This window comes from Nymphaea colorata, chromosome 11 (genome assembly GCF_008831285.2).
Source record: "Nymphaea colorata isolate Beijing-Zhang1983 chromosome 11, ASM883128v2, whole genome shotgun sequence".
NCBI lineage: Eukaryota > Viridiplantae > Streptophyta > Magnoliopsida > Nymphaeales > Nymphaeaceae > Nymphaea > Nymphaea colorata.
The window spans coordinates 20,506,933-20,524,905 of NC_045148.1; the positions used below are offsets into that span (position 1 = coordinate 20,506,933).

Consider the following 17,973-nt stretch of genomic DNA (forward strand, 5'->3'; position numbering starts at 1 on the left):
TATTACCTGCAGCAGTTCAAGCAGATTTTTTAACCCGGAAAACGGATTTGCATCCGAGAAAAAGAATCGCAGTATCGAGGGTGGTGCAACTTTCGAAAACACGCGAATGAGAGACGAACAGATTAACGCCCAGTCGCCCACCCTATGCATTCAACTCGAAATGCTCAACTCGATTACCAAATCGTGCCCTTGTTCATGACTTGTCAAACGAAGATTTCGCATCAACAGAGCAGCAAATGCCCATCCATTACATGGAACACGAGTTTGAGACACTCCGACTCGAAGAATGCCAGCGTCAACCATTGGGAAGGAAAAGATTCAAAGATCGTCGTCGAGATTTCATTGAGGCATGAAGTAAAAAGTAGAACTTCATTTAACAGTTAGAGATATCCACACAGGAAAACGAGAGGGCCCGAAAAAAGGAGGAGAGAAAGAAGATAGTTACGACCTAAAACTACAGACAGAACACGGACGAAGGAAATGAGAGTATCGAACAATTTTAACTTTCGTCTTCGCCAGAAACTTTGGCAGAACCAGAGCCCCCAATCTTTTTGGGAAGCAAAACATTGTGGATATTGGGCATCACTCCACCGCTAGCAATGGTGACCTCACCGAGCAACTTGCTCAACTCTTCGTCGTTCCTCACAGCTAATTGGATGTGGCGAGGAACAATCCTCGTCTTCTTGTTATCCCGAGCTGCATTTCCGGCGAGCTCCAACACCTGACAAAATCATCGAAAGGAAAAACAATGAGCATCCAATCGAGATCGAAAAAGATTCATGCATAACCAATAAATGTCAAACCAAACATTAGAAAAGGAAAGCATGGAAAACTTATACAACTAAAACGAATTAGAAGACTGAAGCAAACCGCCTCCCAAAAGAGTTGAAGAGAAACCATCCTCTTTGGCTCGACAACATCGACATGCAATTTTTTAAAGATACCAACAAACAAAAAAAATGAAAAAAAAAACTCGAACTTAGAAATGAAGCCATTAAAGAACATGAAACCAGAAAAATACTAGATTAAGAACAAAATCACACAAAAAAAGACAGCAAATCGAACAAAATAAATCCGAGAGAGAGAGAGAGAGAGAGAGAGAGAGAGAGAGAAGATATCCAGTACCTAATATTTTACAAACTAAAGGAAGCGCGCCAGGGCAACCGACATAAAGAAGAAGCCCCTCAGGCGGCAAAACGAACAAGAACTTCAAAACAAATCCCACAAAACCCGCAGTAGAGAAACTGAAGAAACTCACCTCAGCAGCAAGGTACTCTAGAACGGCGGCAAGGTAAACTGGAGCTCCAGCGCCGACCCTCTCCGCATACTTGCCGGCTTTCAAGAACCGAGCTATCCTGCCAACGGGAAATTGCAGTCCAGCCTTACTGCTCCTTGAAGTCGCCTTCTTCGACCCACCGGCGCCCAGAGACTTCCCTCTTCCGGCCATCTTCTTCCTTCTCTACTTCTCCACAAAGAGCGCGAGAGAGCGAGAGAATGCGAGGGAGAGCGAGGGAAGGAATAGTCGGTACTTTGGTTACGGCTTCTTATTTATACCGGCAAATCTTCTTCGGTAGAGAGGTAACCAATTAGAAGCAATCACACGGATCGTCATCTGATCCGTTCATTGCATTGTCTTACCGACGGCTGCGATTGATTCTCTCTGCCGTCTCATGTGGCGCTGTACTCGGTGCTTACCGAAAAGGTCTCGTTATCAACATGGAATTACGAACATGTCCCCTTTTCTTCCGCTTTCAAATTTTACTCGCACGCCACATGAACAAGTTAAACACAAGGCGCCGTCTTGTTCTACTGCCACGTGGTAGACAGCGAAAAATAACTTTCCATTTTAACTTTTAGAATTGTAAACGGTGGTAGGCGCTATTTTTAAATTTTTTTTAAAAAAAAAAAAAAACATTAAGTTGTGCCTGTTGCATCGTAGATTTGAGATCCACGTTATGATGTCAGATCTTTAGATTTTAGATCGGACCTCCCTTCCCTCTTCCATTCGACCTTCGATCCATTGTTTTTAACATGTATTGAGATCCTCAGTCAAAACACACTTTTTATAAAAAGTAATCTCAGATATATATAAGATTATCAAATGCAACCTAAGTTCATTTGGATCTGGATACAGTTATGGTCCCCAAGAATATGAAGAAGGTGAAAGGTTTCATCCTTTCATCAAAGTGGTAGGGTTCTTTCCTGCTCATCTAGAGTTGATCTAAAAGATTTGTAATTCTTTTTTATCTTAGATCTTCTAAGGTGATAAGCTCTTTTGTTTTATTTGAAACCAGGGGCGGAGACATGTGGGGCCTCTATGGGACGTGTGTTTCATGAAACATACTTTCAAAGCTTAATTTTGGTAGTTGGTTTATATTGAACTTGAGTCCAGTTATATGAGGCAGTCCCACGAGACAGGATCACTATCTCATTCATTTCTGTGGACCTAAGTGTTGACTATATATTTACTGTCTCATGAAAAAAAAATACGACTCTGCCCATGGTTGGTTGAAACTCATGGATTCAAACAATTCCCAAATCAACTGCATTCTTTTATGAATTATTCCCATCTAGGTTTGAAGCTGTTTAACTTTTTATTTTGTAAGGTCATTTGCTGATCTTTGATGTCATGACTTCAATTTTGCACTAAGCAAATGGAAATGATGGCTGTTTTTTATTTGATTCTACCAGTAAGCACAACAAGTTCGTGCAAGGTCCCAGCTGGGCGCTTAGGACTGATCCGCTATTCGACTCCAATTCGATATATAAGAGTACAAAGAAAATTACAAATGAATGTCTAGCGTTTGGTTGAACAACAACAGTTCAACCATCTAAAGTTAATAAATATGTATTCAATTTCTAAAACGTACTTCGAAAATTTTTATCAAAAGTTGAGTGCTTATTTGTTAGCTTTTAAAATTTGAGTAGTAATTTGTTGTTTGACCGCAACCTTAGCTAACAAATTAGATACATTCATGAATCAGTGTATAATTTTGCCAAATAAGTCTAATTAAGCACATTTGAACGTGTTGTACATAATGATAATATGTATTTGATTTTGCATGGTTAAGGAACCAACATAAAACTGAGCCGACCAAACCCGTCTGCATTAACAAGTTGGTTTCATGGAATCGGCTTGAGCTCGGTTTGATTTGATATATAATCGAGTCAAGCCTTTAATAAGGGTGGGCAGGTACTGCGGTTTGTGTGGACAATTGCCAACACAGACTCACACAAATTGCTTACTCACATACCAATACTTTATAGCTATGTTTGTTTATGTATTGGTATCCCTCTGCCGTAACACTGCGGTGAAGTTTGAGCAGGATTAAATAGTATATCTTAGCTTCATGTTTGAAACTTGACTCAATGTCCGATGGATGAGCATGCGCATGTTTTTAAGAGAAGGTTTGATGGCAATATTTGAGCGCGATAATATATCGAAAATCATCTCAAAATTAAGTTTTGTAAGGATAATCATGGTGATCTATGAGTTTTTATTGTATTGTGCCTTGACTTGTGCACCTTTGGACGTTGAACTTAAGCAGAGTGCGGGACAGCAGTGGCAGAGCCAAAAAAAAATCGGCTTGACGGGTTATCGTTTAAAAATACTTATATATATATATATATATATATAATGATAAATCTTTAAAAATGCCTTTTTAAAAATAAAAAAAATTCAAGAGACTAGTGTGGGCAACTGCCCACACCAGTCACCATTTGGCTCCACCACTAGGGCAGAGATGAGATCCATCATTATGAACTCGAGATGTAGTAATTAAAGTTGTTCAAAAATCTAAGTTAATTGTATGGAAATTGGAGTTTGTTACTAATTCTGCTATGTAAGAAAAAGAGAAACAAATCAATAATACCAAGTTAGACACAAAGACCAAATTTGATGCAGTAAACACAATTTGAATCACCACATACAAAAGCACAAAGATCAAAATGGATTGTAAAAAGGAAAGCAATACAACCCAACAAGGAGAAAAAAAAAGAAAAGAAAAGAAAGGCAAATCAGTCTATCAAAATGGAAACAAGAAAAGGAGAAAAAGTATGAAACTAGATATGTTCTGGTCCATGTCTTCCTTCAGTCATCTGCATGGTGCCTGCAGGTCTCTTGTGCACCTTTTCTTCCTCCTCCCTAGAGATTCCTAGGGCAGTGACATAAAATCCCAAGATGAAAGCCACATGTACAAAGCATAGAATTCCCCCAGTTGACAACATTTTATGGTGAGAGAGTCCACAAGTTCCCTTGGAATGGCGATTGGCAAGGGCTCCAATTATCAGCAGTGAGAACCCAATGGCGAGTATGATCCTGCGACACATGCCCACATCCATAAGCAAGTAATTTTTGAAGAACTCGGATTTCAATGGCTCGCGTTTTTCTATTGGACATATAAAATATCAAATGAATGTTGAAAGGTGTACTATAAGACTACCCAAGTTCCGAAACAGTCTTAAACCGTGAGAGTAAGAGAAAACGAGAGAATAATAGCTTTGCATCTCGCGAACTACATAGTATCAAATGAATGTGATTATCATTATTTTGAAGGGACCTCATCTTTTCCAAAGCATCTTCTATAAGTGCAGAATCGTATCGGTCAATCTGTACCGTATCGGCCATCCCAATACCGTATGGGCACCAAACGGCCGATATGTGGAGCAATTTTGGCTTATCCGGTGCCTACATCAGCGAATTAAACCGGCCTGAACCAGCCAATTCAGCATGGATTGGCCGAATCTCACCATAATAACAATACAAGTTTTATTTTTCGAAACTTTTAACTGAAAACTAATTTAAAAACCTTGATTTAGGCCAATTCTCTTCTATGGGCTGACACGGCCAGATTTGTCGTATCTTCAAGAAGAATATCATGATATGTCACCATTATGATCCATATTAACATCCAGATCCAATGCTTGCTGTGATTTTTTTCCTTAGCTCCATAACTGGAAGAAAGGCACTCAGGTTGCTCTAAATAAATTTTTTGAGTAGCGTTTGGATGACACCATTTGAAAACGGTGTTGTGGTTTCTTAGGAGACAACTGATAAGATCAGAACAAAAAATCTAGAAAAATGTTTTTTCTTAAATAGTTTTCAATAACTAGTTTTGGTGTTTATGTCCACTATATGATAGAATCCTGTTTTATGTTATGGCATGGTAAAAAAACAAAAAGGAAAAGGACAGTAAGGCGCCACAATTTTTACGAGCCTCTGAACTGGGCAGTAAGAAAAGGTAAATAGGGAAGAAGAGCAAGGGAGAGAGAGTACTACCAGCTGGTAGAGAAGGGGAGAACGTTACCAAGAGAAAAGTGAGAGGAAGGCAGCTATTTGCCTGTTCGCCGGCGACTTAGCGAGTTCCTCTCTGGAAAAGATGCAGATGCAGCCTCCGTGCATGGTAGCGATTACATGAGCCAGTAGCAGAATCGTAGCTGCAGCGATCCCCATCCTCAATGCTTCGCGGCTCGGCTCCTTGCACTCAAATATGAACACCCTGATATGCCTTTGCTGCACAAGTTAAGAAACAATAAACATCCATGACATGAACGCTCAACAGTTGCAGTCAAGTTTTTCTCTCTTCATTGAGTGCTCAGCAAAACGGAGAGCAGAGACGTGGAAACAGGAGCTTCAAGTTTAATGGGCTCACTTTGTTTTGCTCCACCTCTGCCTCAATCCCAAGGATGCCTGCTGTTACATCGAGTGCAACAACCAAGATGCATATCAAGATCGCCGCAGCTTTCGCCATCTGATCCCCAACAAGTTAACAACTCTGTCGCTCTCTCTCTGATATCTCTCGCTCTGGTGTTAGGGGGGAACAGCACCAACAAGTTTAAAAGGAGTTCAATGGCTCTTGCTACCTGGGGCTTCTTCCTTCCACCAACAGAAAAGCGATATGCTTTAGCTGGAAGAATATTGCAGGCAAACCAGGTTTACGGAAACCACCTCACTCATTCCGCAAAATGACCTTGTAGCGCCGACTCTCGACGGGGCCGGGTCTGGTTCTCGATGCCAAGAAATGAGAATAACCATGGAAGAAAGATTAACGTGGCTTTTCACCACCGAAGGCCACGATCGACCTTGAGTATAAGATGCAATGGAAAAAAAAGGAAAATCATAAGATTTCAACATCAATTGGGCAGCACTTAAGGAGAGATAAATTTTGATTTTCGAGAAAGATTTTTTTTTTTTTCCTTCTTTCATTCAAATTGGCTTTATTTGTTTGGAATCCTTGCTTTCAAATGTGCAGCAATGGCTTCCCTTGATCTCCTTCTTGTGGTGCATTATGATATGCCATGATGCACTTGCCGTTGCGGTCATGATCAACACATTGCACCATTAATTATCTCGTTTATCTGGCAGTTCTATAACAACATAGCACCGGTTGCCTACATCCTTCTGCTTCTTATAACAGGAAGGAAGAAAGGAAATTTCTAGCTTACTGTAGAGATTTTGTTTAAAATTAGATCGAGTTCTTGGTTTGGTGAAGAAGGCAATATTCTCTTTGATCATCCACAGTCTATCTTCACGCACATATCTTCTTGCTCTAATACCATGAATAAATGTGTCTTTTTCAAGCTGCAATCTCCTTCGATTACAAAATGTAAGGAGATAAATTAAATAAATAGGGAATACCCCAAGATTTAGCATGATAAATTAAGTAAATTGGGCATATCCCAAGGTTTTGGCATGAATTTGATGAGACTTATGGAGAGATAAATTTTGAGTTCAGAGAAGATTTTTTTCCCTTATCTGTGGAATCCTTTCCTTTCAAATGTGCAGCAGTAACTCTTCTTGGCTATTAGGGTGCAGTATGGTTTGCCATGAGTGATTGCTATTGTCATCACGATCAACACACTGTACCATTTTCTCATTTATCTTGCAATCTATATAACAACATAACATAGGTTGCCTAATTTGCTGTAAAAAAAAAAAAATTGTTGAAGACTGAGTCCTTATTTTGGTAGAGAATGCAGCAATTTCTTTGGTCATATGTAGATCATTTTCAGGTTTTGATCTTCTTCAGCAAGAAACTTGTTGTGGTATCATGTTGAAGAATGAGAATAACCAGTGGACAAAAGATGAACGTGGCTTTTCACCATAGAAACCACAATCGACCTTGATTTTAGTCATTGTCCCTGAAATTCGGGGCACGATGGTAGTTTTCTTTCGTCAAAGCCCTTGCCTTTATTCTATTCAGCTGTAATATTGGAGTTTATTTATTAAAAAGTTCTTTTCTTTCCTTCTACTTTTTTTTCCTTTTTTTTCATGTAAATGATGCTTTCCTTTCCCCTGTTCGGATTCGAACCAGTTTCCTCAAGTAAAGGATTGGCAGCCCTTAGTAGAGGCTTTCCTCTTTACTCCTTTTTCAAGCTTTAGAGGAAAAAGATGGAACTTGCTAATTCCATTGTGGCTGTCTTTCATCTTTCCACCGCCCAATGATTCCCTGTTATTTAAGAGACACCATACTCAATCCTTTTTCAGAAATATTAATTGAAAGTTGAGTCATTTCTAACTTATTAGACCTTCATTAACATACATGATTACATATTACGGTCACTTAATAATTAGTTGTACATGATTCATTCATTGTCACAAAGATAATATGGATATGAGCCGCGTGCTTCATGTTAATGACATGACATAACATGCACGCCTAACATGACATTGCGATGTTATAGTTGAATTTTTAAGTAACATCGTCTAGTGTTTTTTTTTTTTTTTTCACAAACTCATAGTTTGCAAAATGATTCTTTTTTTAAGGCAAAATGATCATTTCTACCGAAATTTTGCTTTTTGATGCTTTGACATGTGTGCCCATGCACCTCCATGATCATAAAAATGTGTACAATCAATTACCATAAAAATGTGTACTGAATGACGCTAAAGGAGGCGTTTGACTACTTTTTTATGATCCGATCACGAACTTTTAACTCTATGTACCATGGTTGCGTTTGATAGTCAAATCCAATGCTGCATTAAAAGGTTGGCACGTTAAAAACCATGGATTTAAAGTCCGATAGGAGGGGGAGGGGGTGGAAAATACACGGATCATCGTAGATCTCAGATCCACAATGATATGAGATTACCAACATTTCATGTCCATGAATTTACAATGATATGAGATTACCAACATTTCATGTCCATGAATTTACAATGATATGAGATTACCAACATTTCATGTCCATGAATTTAAGGTCGGACCCTCCTCCCCCCTTCCTAATCCAACATTGAATCTACTATTCTTTATATGTAACACTCATTTAAGGTCCACGCTACTAAAATTCTTGGATTTTGGATCCGACGCTATCAAACACTACCTATAAATTTGCGGCATAATGATGATCTTAGATATATTATCTTCAAATCCACTGTTTGTCAAAACCATGAACTTAAAGTGGACCTTTTGTTAAATCAGACACTGAATACTTCAGCTGAAATCTAAGGTAATCAATTGTGTCCTGCTTGAAAAGTGGAGAGAGGCGTAACACAAGAGACAAAGACTACCACATGAGATTTCTCCCCTTCGTTTTTGTTATCATCTCCAATCTCCAATGTAGTGTTTGTACAGGGCATACAAGAAGGAAAAAACTTATTGGGAAGCTTCTAACATGAAAGTGAAAATTGGATGTCTCCAAAGAGATAAAAATATTAGAGAGAGAAAGAGCTGATAAAATGAGAATGTATATCAAAATTTGAGGACAAAAAGTCCCATAAAGATAGAAGGATCTAGCAGCCTTAGCCTCAAAAAGCACAAACGCAACCTTAGCATCAAGAAAGACAACTTCAACTCAAATCAACATTTTATTCATAATATTTCTCCTCCTTTTCTTCACAACATTTTAAAAGTGTCCCAAAGCGTCATAAATTTCTCATTTAGTTGTTATCAAACCTTAAAATTTGCTGTTGTCTAGTATGACAAGTGAAAAATGCTTTGAAAGATCTCTTTCTAAGAAAAACCCTCAAGAAGAATAAACACCATGGAATTTCAATATTTTTTTCAGCCAACTCTCGAATGAACAAGTGTACTTAAAATATCATAATACACAAAATACTAGGTTGGTAGAGGTAAATATAACAAATTTGAAATGCTATTAAAATTTGTATGATACTCATAAATTTTGGATCGGGTTCTCCATTCGACTAATCAGATACGATGAGAAGGTTAAGTGATGAAAAGAAGGCTAAGACTTGATACCATAATGAGTAAGGGTAAGATTATTTAGTGCAAACGAATTCAATTTTGATCTGGCCACTAATCCATTTTGATGTTAAATTTCATGAATTTATAATGTTAAAGAATAGGCCCTTTGACACTTTGAGATAGAAGGAGAAAAAACAAGGCCACAAAAACACTAAGATTTATATGGTTCGGAAGACAAATAAACTTCAATATACGCATTCAAACTTCACTATTTAGAACAAGATAAATACAAAAATGCTGACTTTCTTTAATTAGAGATTATAAAACAACACAGCGACGGCAGAAAATCACAACAATACTTCCATTCTACATGAACTAAAGAAACCTCTTAGCTTGAGTCAAGTTCCGCACTCCTCCAGTTAAGATCTGTGCTGTCGTTGATGTAACAGGGGAATTGAAGTTGATATAAGAACGTGGAAGCAAACCAAGGGTCTTGAGGATAACAGGGGCCGACTTTCATTTGCTGTTGCAGTTTGACAAGATTGGGCATCTGGTGGAAGAGAAACTTCTGGGCAGGCCTCAAACCTTCCAGAAAATGGACCCCTGTGTATCATATATGCCGATGAAATCGTCTCGGCTTAGAGGTACAGAGGGCGAGAGAGGGAGAGAGAAAGAGAATGTCTGTGCTCCAGTGGAAGAAATTTGTTGGGGACGAGGATGATCGACCGGAGAAGCCTCGAAGGTATGGAGTCACGGAGATGAGGGGCCCCAATTACACGATCATGAACCAGAACGTTGTTCAGGTGACCTCTCTCTCTCTCTCTCTCTCTCGTAGATATGAGATTGTTTGCGTCGGTTCTACTTGATCAAGTTTTGATTACAAAGAACTGGTGCTCGGCTTTGCTTGATTGGCGCGGAAGTTCACGCTGGTTTGTCAAAATTTCTGCTTTAAATGGTGGAAATCGGTATTTTGGGTTAAGTGCATTCTTTTCTGCTTTTGTTTTTTTATAATTTTAGAGGAGATTTGGTGGTGTTACCTTGATGTTGTACTTTAGGGTTCTTTGGATTTTGGTTCTTGAGACTAGTGACGCGAGTTCCCGTTTTACTAATTGAAATGCAGGCCTTGTGGAAGGCCATATGCGGGTGAGGAACTCTATAGAGGATTTCATGGTTGAATGGTAGTATGCAATACGTTTCTTGATGAGATTTCTGTTCCATTGACACTATTGTCTGTTTTGGAAATGAGGGTCATGCTGCTTGTATAGGTGTATTTAAGACGGGATAATTGTATGAGTCTAGTTTGGTTCATCCGATGCGCGTGTTTAATGGCTCTTCTTTTGTCGTGGAAACCTGATGCCTTATGTCGTAATCTATCCTTTGCACGAACATTCGTCACAAATCATTAAGGTCTTGTACTTTTACTTGTCCCTTGGGTATAATTTTCTAAACCAACAACTATATGCGTTGGCAAACATCTTGGTTCTGATGTTTATTTCAATTATCATGAGGTTTGGGACCTTCTCTCTTCCATAGCCAGATCATTTCAATTTTTCTCCTGGTGTATAACTTGGTAGAGATCATCGGTCTTTGGGCAAGTCCATTGCGTTTAACTTTTGTGTCTCTCCTGGATCTCAGATTCTGGCTACCAGTGCCCTCTGCGTAGCTTCTTCTTCACTATAAAGCTTCTGATGTGTCCATCTTGGGCAGTTTGCTTTGGTAATGATGTCATGAGCTTTATTCACATCATGTGGCGCAGACTGAAATATGTTAGTTATTAGTTTGATGATAATTCCTTCCTTAAGAGGAATAAATACTTACATATCAAAAGTTAAATGAAATAGTAGCAATTGCATAGAAGCATACTAGGTGAATCTTCTATTACAATGTAACAATCTAAAGTGCTTGAAAGGATATCTGGGGTAAAGTTTCAGATGGAAAAAGAACATAACATAGGCCATTTGTATGCCACTTATGTCAGATCGAAGCCTCTTTAGCATCTAATAGGGCATTTGTCGGCTGGGATTGTCAACTAATTACAAGGCTTTTTTTTTTTTGTCTTGCTTTGCTAGAAACTGAAGGTTTTTATTTTGCGAATTGTGAAATATATAACAATCTTTGATGGTTGTAAAATGGTTTTCCTCTTGTTGTAAACTTGTCTTTATGTTCACTTTTCAGTGACTTGGTAATGAAAGTGAGCAAAGAACGGGCACACACCTATGCTCTCTTCTCCCTAACTTATTGCCTTGTTAGCCATCCAACCATTAACCTTAATAAACATGCACACAAACGTTCATATTACACATTATTCAATTTACTGTTTTACATGAGAAAAAACTCAAACATGAACTTCTGACCAACTGACCTTGTTCATCTACTTGTACAAAAAATGTAATATAAAAACTTATGACCTAATGCAGCCGAGTTGTTGTGTCAATGCACTGACCCAGTGACCTAGCTGTCAGCCAACCTGAGGCGAGTCATGGGTTTGTCCACTATGCGGCTATGCTCCAAAAAAATGACTGGACTCATAACATTGATCCACCCAAGCAGCTTTAATGATTCCTTTATGGTATTTTATTCTAGTTATTGATGAAACCATGTCATGTCCCCATGTTTCTGCTTTTTGGTCTGTCTGTCTGCTTTTTATGTTTTCAAGTGACAATTATGCCAATCAAGGTATCTGGAAACTGCCAATCAAGTCATGTAACACGTTCTCCTGGGAAGAAATGCTACCATAAGGGGTGATACGAACTCAACAGGTTCCAAAGTTTCAACTTTCAAGCAAGTATGACAAATGGTAGCAATTGCACACCTATATTACTGTTTGTATTTCGCACTTAGTCACTTTGTGCATCAAAGCCTATTTATCTTGAAAGTAATATGATAAAATCTGATGGATGTCTATTCAAGATTTTGGTGTAGGATGACAATACAAATTAAAGAGATTTCAAAGATATATTGCCCTTTGAGAAGCTTTTAAAGAGATTTCAAAGATATATTGCCCTTTGAGAAGCTTTCTGCAATAAATTGTAAAGAAGATTCATGTTTTTTGTTGATCTTAAGTACTTTTAGTTGTTATTGGTGATTCTCATCAACCTGAATTGGTGTTTCTTTATCAACATTTGTTGCCTTTATATTATTTAAAATTTTAAATGTGTTTCTCTTGGTGTGTGTGTGTATATACATATATATATAAGAAAACAAGAAACACTCTCCACTGGATTCACTCGTTAGATTCCCTTGATAGACCCACCTGAACACTCTTATTTTTTTTGGTTGGACCTGAACAATTGATTGGTTTTATCAGAGGCTAATTAGTAGAACTGTAGAAGAACAAAGCGGTTTTGATGTTTTATGGCATTGTTTGTTTTTCCAAAGAGGTTGGTAAATAAATAATATAGATTCTTTACAAAATGATTGCAAGAGATTTAAAGTTTTTTCATTAACTTAAGTTTGATTCAGAATATATTTTCTCGTGAACACATATGTAACCACCAGTTCTTCTACAAACACTTTGCGCTATCCTCTTCAAGAACCTAACTGGGGAACAGACAAAAATGCATCCTGAGAAGAGCGTTACTTATTATTATTTTTTCTTTCATACTTCTATGAGTTCCATCTTTTGTATCTTCATGATGTGAATCCCTATTCTACTGTTGGCATATGATGTCTTCACTAAATGAGAAAAACTCGTTACAAACAAAGTAAAGTCAAACTGTTCTTTTTTGAAGGTTTATCATTAGTTTTTGGCAAACTGAAGGATGTTACTACAGTATAATTTTCGGTTCAGACAATGTTGTCACTATATTAGTGACATTTTGTGACCATCAAAAACATAATGTCACATCCCAAAATTGTTTATATTCATTGGCAGAAGAGAACAATTACTCAACTGCTGTAGGGTTTGTAGTATCCCAGGGCAAACAAACAAAAATAGTGTTAACATGCGTGACAGGAAGCTGAATCTTAAGACTGTAAGTGGACTATGTATGCTTTGCGATTTTTCCATATAACATAACAATTAAACTAGGAATAACATAGAAACTAGGTGGTGCTGCTTGGTGGGGAGCAGGCGACAACTACTAAAAAAAGCAGTTGAAGGTTTGAACCACATGGGCCCTCACCCCTTGCACAAGCCAATGCAGGTCCTTCCTTTGGGGCCAAGGGGAACATGTTTTTGTGTACCTGGGTGAGCGGCAATGTCTACTGACCTTGGTTGTGGTTCTGTGGTGTAAAATGGCAAAAAGGAAAACTAGGTATGACATAGGCAGTCTGCATTTTATGGCTTTCATGCTTCATGACCTGTTAAAGAAAAAAATTACTTTTGCTATGCTTTTACAAATTTTCATACAGTTCATGGGATTTGTTATCTGAAAGCAGTTTGTGTAATTTAATGCTTTTCTGCAGGACATTTTGGAGTCTATGGGACCATTCGTGGATGGCTTGAAGTTCTCTGGGGGTTCGCACAGTCTGTTGCCAAAAGCTTTCATCAAGGAAATCACAGATATGGCTCACAAACATGACGTCTATGTCAGCACTGGAGATTGGGCGGAGCATTTACTTCATAAAGGACCAGCCACATTCAAGCGATATGTTGAGGTATGCTAAAGCACTGATTTTATTGTTTCAGATGCATCATTACCTTTTTCGGTTGCTGAAAAGTTGAACGTAATAGGAATGCAAGGACTTGGGCTTTGACACTATTGAGCTAGACGTTGGATCACTGGATATTCCTGAAGAAACCATTTTGAGATACATTCACTTGATAAAGAATGCTGGCCTCAAAGTAAAACCTCAGATCTCAGTAAAAGTGGAGACATCAAAAATCCCTGCTAAAGAAAATAGGGCATTTGGGGCCTATATGGCTCCAGTTCCACGCACCTCTGGTAAGTTTGTTACAGTTATATTTTGACTTCATGTTCTTTTCTTTTATATGAACATACAGAAGCTTATATTGCTCACCGGCCATGGGACAAAATGAATGTTTTCATTGAAAGTTAAGTTCTATTATTGGTGCAATGGAATTTGGAACTGCATGCTACTGCATAAATGATCTTGGTCTTTTCCATTTCACTGAACCTTGTTATGATGTGATTGGCACGAAGTCATGATAAGGTGGTGGTTTGGTGAAGTAAAAAGCATGGTGTATGACTAAGTGCAAGTAATAGACTAAGTCCCGGGTCAATTTGAATAGAGCCAGATGATGGTATCTGAACATGTTTGTTTCCAGTCATATACCATATTTAGTTTCAAAGGATTTCACCATCATTTTTATCTTGCGTTTGATCTGGGTCTGTGTTGGCTTCAAATTGCACCAAGTCATTGTGGAAGCTTTGCTACATTTAACGTTCTTTACAGTTGAAGAATTAGCACAAATATCACTGACATTTTCAAAATATCGTGATAATATTGCCAATAAAGGAAAAAGCAAAGAGGCAAAAATACCATGATAGTTGAAAATATCACCAAATGAAAATATCGCATAATTTATTTATTGTTGTAATTTTTGAAAATCCGTTTTGTTTATTTGAATCTTTGTCAATGTTTTGTAAGAAATTACATGGGAAACTCTTTTCATTTTTTTTTCTATATTATTTTGTATAGTTTCTTGATTTTGAACCTCCCTAAAATTTCTTGAGAGGCCGAAGTTTTCCAGAAGAAAAAAAACTTTACTGAAAATACTTGAGAAAAGGCTAGCTGATAAAAGCCCGAGAATGATATTTGCAACAATGATTTGAAGATCTATTACTATTCCTTTATTCTCGAGTTACTTCTGATAGTTCCTTTGTCGACGTTGTATCTCTTATTTGCGATTTTTCTACTTGTTTGGACATAACTTCATTTTGAAATTGGGATAACTTTTGGTAATTATTCTTTCGCTTGTTTAGTTATGCTTTATACTAATAGTGAAGCCTTTCGCTTTGACCTAATGAGTGTTGCATGCATGTGGCATGTTAGGTTTGTGGAAAAAAAATTGAAAAATTATTATATATTTTTGGTGGATGAGGCAAAATAAGTTTCTCATTTGATATCCGTTTGGAGTCTTTGGACTCAAATTCATGCTTGAATCTGATTTGTTGCTACAACTTTTTTTCTCACGAATCATGTATGTGAAAAATTGTTTTATTTTAATTATATTAATGTCATGTACTTACCAGAATCTTCAATTAGGTGTATGTCATGCTTCAACATTTTTTTGATGCGAATGGATACTTGATGTAAATGATTGTGATGTACATGTTTTAGATTGACGATTCTTTAATTATGTAATTTAGCATAAAACTTAGTGTTTGTTTCCATAGTTGGACAAATTAGTTTTAAAGGATTCACAAAACCAAGAAAATGCAATTTGTTTCACAAGTGCCTTGTAGGCGATCACTGATCTTGGGTGACCAGATAAGAGTTAACTTCTTTTATGCAAGGATGTTGTTCATGTCATTGGTTCATTCTCTTTCCTCTTCATGCTTATTGTAGATCTTGGAGCATTGACCTCTGGTCCTCCGGGCATGTGCGACTTGTTTCTTCTTTTTTCCTCAGCCTTTCAATTCTATCAAAATTCTCATATTTAATGTGTTAAGGTTCTGCAGTCAAATTACATCCTAGGTGGAGGTTTGTGTGTTTTGGTTGAAGAAAGGTGACAACTGACAAGTGAATTGGTTGTCCAGTGAGTCAGTCGCAGCCTGCACTTTCTCCCTCTCAAAAGTTCTGTCTTGTGCATTAGAGAAAATGAGGGGCATTTTGCATAATTTACTAATTAATTTAAATCTGACAGTAAATTATTAATGGTATTTATTATCTCTACAAGTAAATCAGTGGGTCTTTGTTTCTTTAACTGGACTGGAAACTTGTGTCGATGGCAACAACTTCATTACATTTTTTTTCCTTCCACTAATCGAAATGCAATTTTACCACCATTGTGTTGCAGCCTCAAGGGATCTCTTGAGTTGACATCCTCATTAATGATCCTTGAACTGTACTTGGAAGGGTTTCCCTTTGTCCGTCCTCCATATTTTAGTGCATTTTTTGTGCTTTTGTCTAAAAGTGTCTTGATTGTAGTCTACCTTCAAACTATGCAGTTTTTGTTGAGGACACTGATCTACTGATAAGAAAGGCAGAGAGGTGTCTGAATGCTGGAGCGGATATGATCATGATTGATGCTGATGGAGTTTGCGAGTACTTTAATTCTCTTAGAGCTGATATAATTTCAAAAATAGTTGGACGTTTGGGACTGGAGAGAACCATGTTTGAGGCGTCTACTCCTGGCACCTCAGAGTGGTTTGTTGAACGCTATGGTCCAAGGGTAAGTGCTTTTTTGTTCACATTTTGCTTCAAGACACCTAGTGCATGGGACACATGGCAATTATTTGCCAGGTTTTCAAATAATGCTAGTGGCTTTGGTAGGTTAGTTTGAGTGACCATATTTTCTTCCTTATTTGAAATTATCACACGACCCTTTTTTCTTTTGTCTTGGCCTTCAGGTGAACCTTTTCATTGATCACTCTCAGCTCATGAAGCTTGAATGCCTGCGATCTCCATTCTTTGCCCGTCGATTCTGATACTGAATCTTATCTCTGAGAATTACGTATGCAGGTCTATCTTCAAGATTAAAAAAGGTTCAGCCTGATTACAATCTGTTATAGTTGTAATATTGCTTCTGTCTAAACCTGTCTGAGTTTGCTCAGATCAGATAAGTAAATCTAGGGTTAGCCTCAGATGTTTGTATATATCGCTTCAGCAGTACTGTAAGATGGTTTCATTCACTGTGTACCACTGCAATAATCTAGTGCACATGTTTCTGTAAATACGAGAGAAAAGTTGTCCATGTCTTATCTTTGGCCTTGTGCATTCTAGTGCTACCTGACAATGGAGTGTAGTATATCAAATAAAATACTACAGGAGCAAGATTGAGGGTATCTACTGAGCTACTGTTTACTTTGGTACTCCTGAGATATCCATTTCTTGCACCTACTTTGAGGTTTATCTGTCTGTGTTTGACTGTTGAATATCCTGGAAGAAGAGTAGATAGTCGTTTGGGTTTTCTAGGATTTAGATATACATGTTTGGCTTGTTGAATTGTGTAGTATGCAAGATCCATTCGTAAAACCAACTTACCAAATATAACGGCAGAAATAATGATATTGGAGTACCTAGGGGCTTTAGATCGGATTGGTAGAAACAGAAACAGTTCATCCCCTGGTGTGGCTAATTCCATGATGTCTAGAACAAACTTGGTGGTTCCTTTCATAGGTGGTAAAAGAACGGAGAGGAAGGAATGGGAACTGTGGTCAGAAATTTGTGGAACATAGATAAGTTGATAACTACAACAGGTTATTCTTAGAAATCTCTAGATGTGATCTAGCAAGCTGTAGCAGAAGGCATGAAATGGGCAGAGGTAATTGTTGACTCCTTGTACAGTTTACAAAATTTGTAAATAGTTTCAGTTTTACGCCTTTGTAATATTATGGCTTGCGCGCTGGTTGATTAGGCTTGTATAGTGAGATCTCCGTTTTGGAAGAAGAGGCCATCTAAATTGTGCTGTCTTAATAATTATTCTCGTGTACATAATTTTTTTTTCGCATGCTTAATAGACTGGCAGGATCCGCTCAGCCCCAGCTTGTTGAAAACAAACTAAAAAAGTGGGATGATGGTAGTGTCCAGTCGGTTGGGATACGATTACGGCCCTTGAGATCGTCTACTTTCTTTTTTGTACCTTTTGCAGTAGTCCCTAACGTACACCCTTTTCGAAGTTTACAACAAAGTTTACAACATGCTACCAATAAATTAATAGAAAAATGAAGGCTTATGATCATAAACCTTTTGACTTGAT

At 37.8% G+C, this 17,973-nt stretch overlaps 3 protein-coding genes across 3 annotated transcripts; 1 reads left to right on the forward strand and 2 right to left on the reverse strand.

Moving 5' to 3' along the window:
- Positions 1-355: 355 nt before the first annotated feature.
- LOC116263511 (histone H2A.6) lies at positions 356-1,518 on the reverse strand. The gene is made up of 2 exons (XM_031643247.2): positions 1,259-1,518; positions 356-721 (listed from the first exon to the last, which is right to left on the reverse strand). The coding sequence occupies exons 1-2, from the start codon at positions 1,445-1,447 to the stop codon at positions 500-502; spliced, it is 411 nt and encodes a 136-aa protein (XP_031499107.1). The 5' UTR covers positions 1,448-1,518; the 3' UTR covers positions 356-499.
- A 2,358-nt stretch (positions 1,519-3,876) lies between these two features.
- Positions 3,877-5,866, reverse strand: LOC116264650 (protein DESIGUAL 2). The gene is made up of 3 exons (XM_031644983.2): positions 5,652-5,866; positions 5,307-5,512; positions 3,877-4,318 (listed from the first exon to the last, which is right to left on the reverse strand). Exons 1-3 carry the CDS (start codon positions 5,748-5,750, stop codon positions 4,063-4,065), a joined length of 561 nt encoding a protein of 186 aa, XP_031500843.1. The 5' UTR covers positions 5,751-5,866; the 3' UTR covers positions 3,877-4,062.
- Positions 5,867-9,609: 3,743 nt separating this feature from the next.
- On the forward strand, positions 9,610-16,968 carry LOC116264993 (protein HEAT-STRESS-ASSOCIATED 32). The gene is made up of 5 exons (XM_031645490.2): positions 9,610-9,949; positions 13,554-13,745; positions 13,822-14,032; positions 16,223-16,446; positions 16,625-16,968. The coding sequence occupies exons 1-5, from the start codon at positions 9,824-9,826 to the stop codon at positions 16,700-16,702; spliced, it is 831 nt and encodes a 276-aa protein (XP_031501350.1). The 5' UTR covers positions 9,610-9,823; the 3' UTR covers positions 16,703-16,968.
- Positions 16,969-17,973: the final 1,005 nt, after the last annotated feature.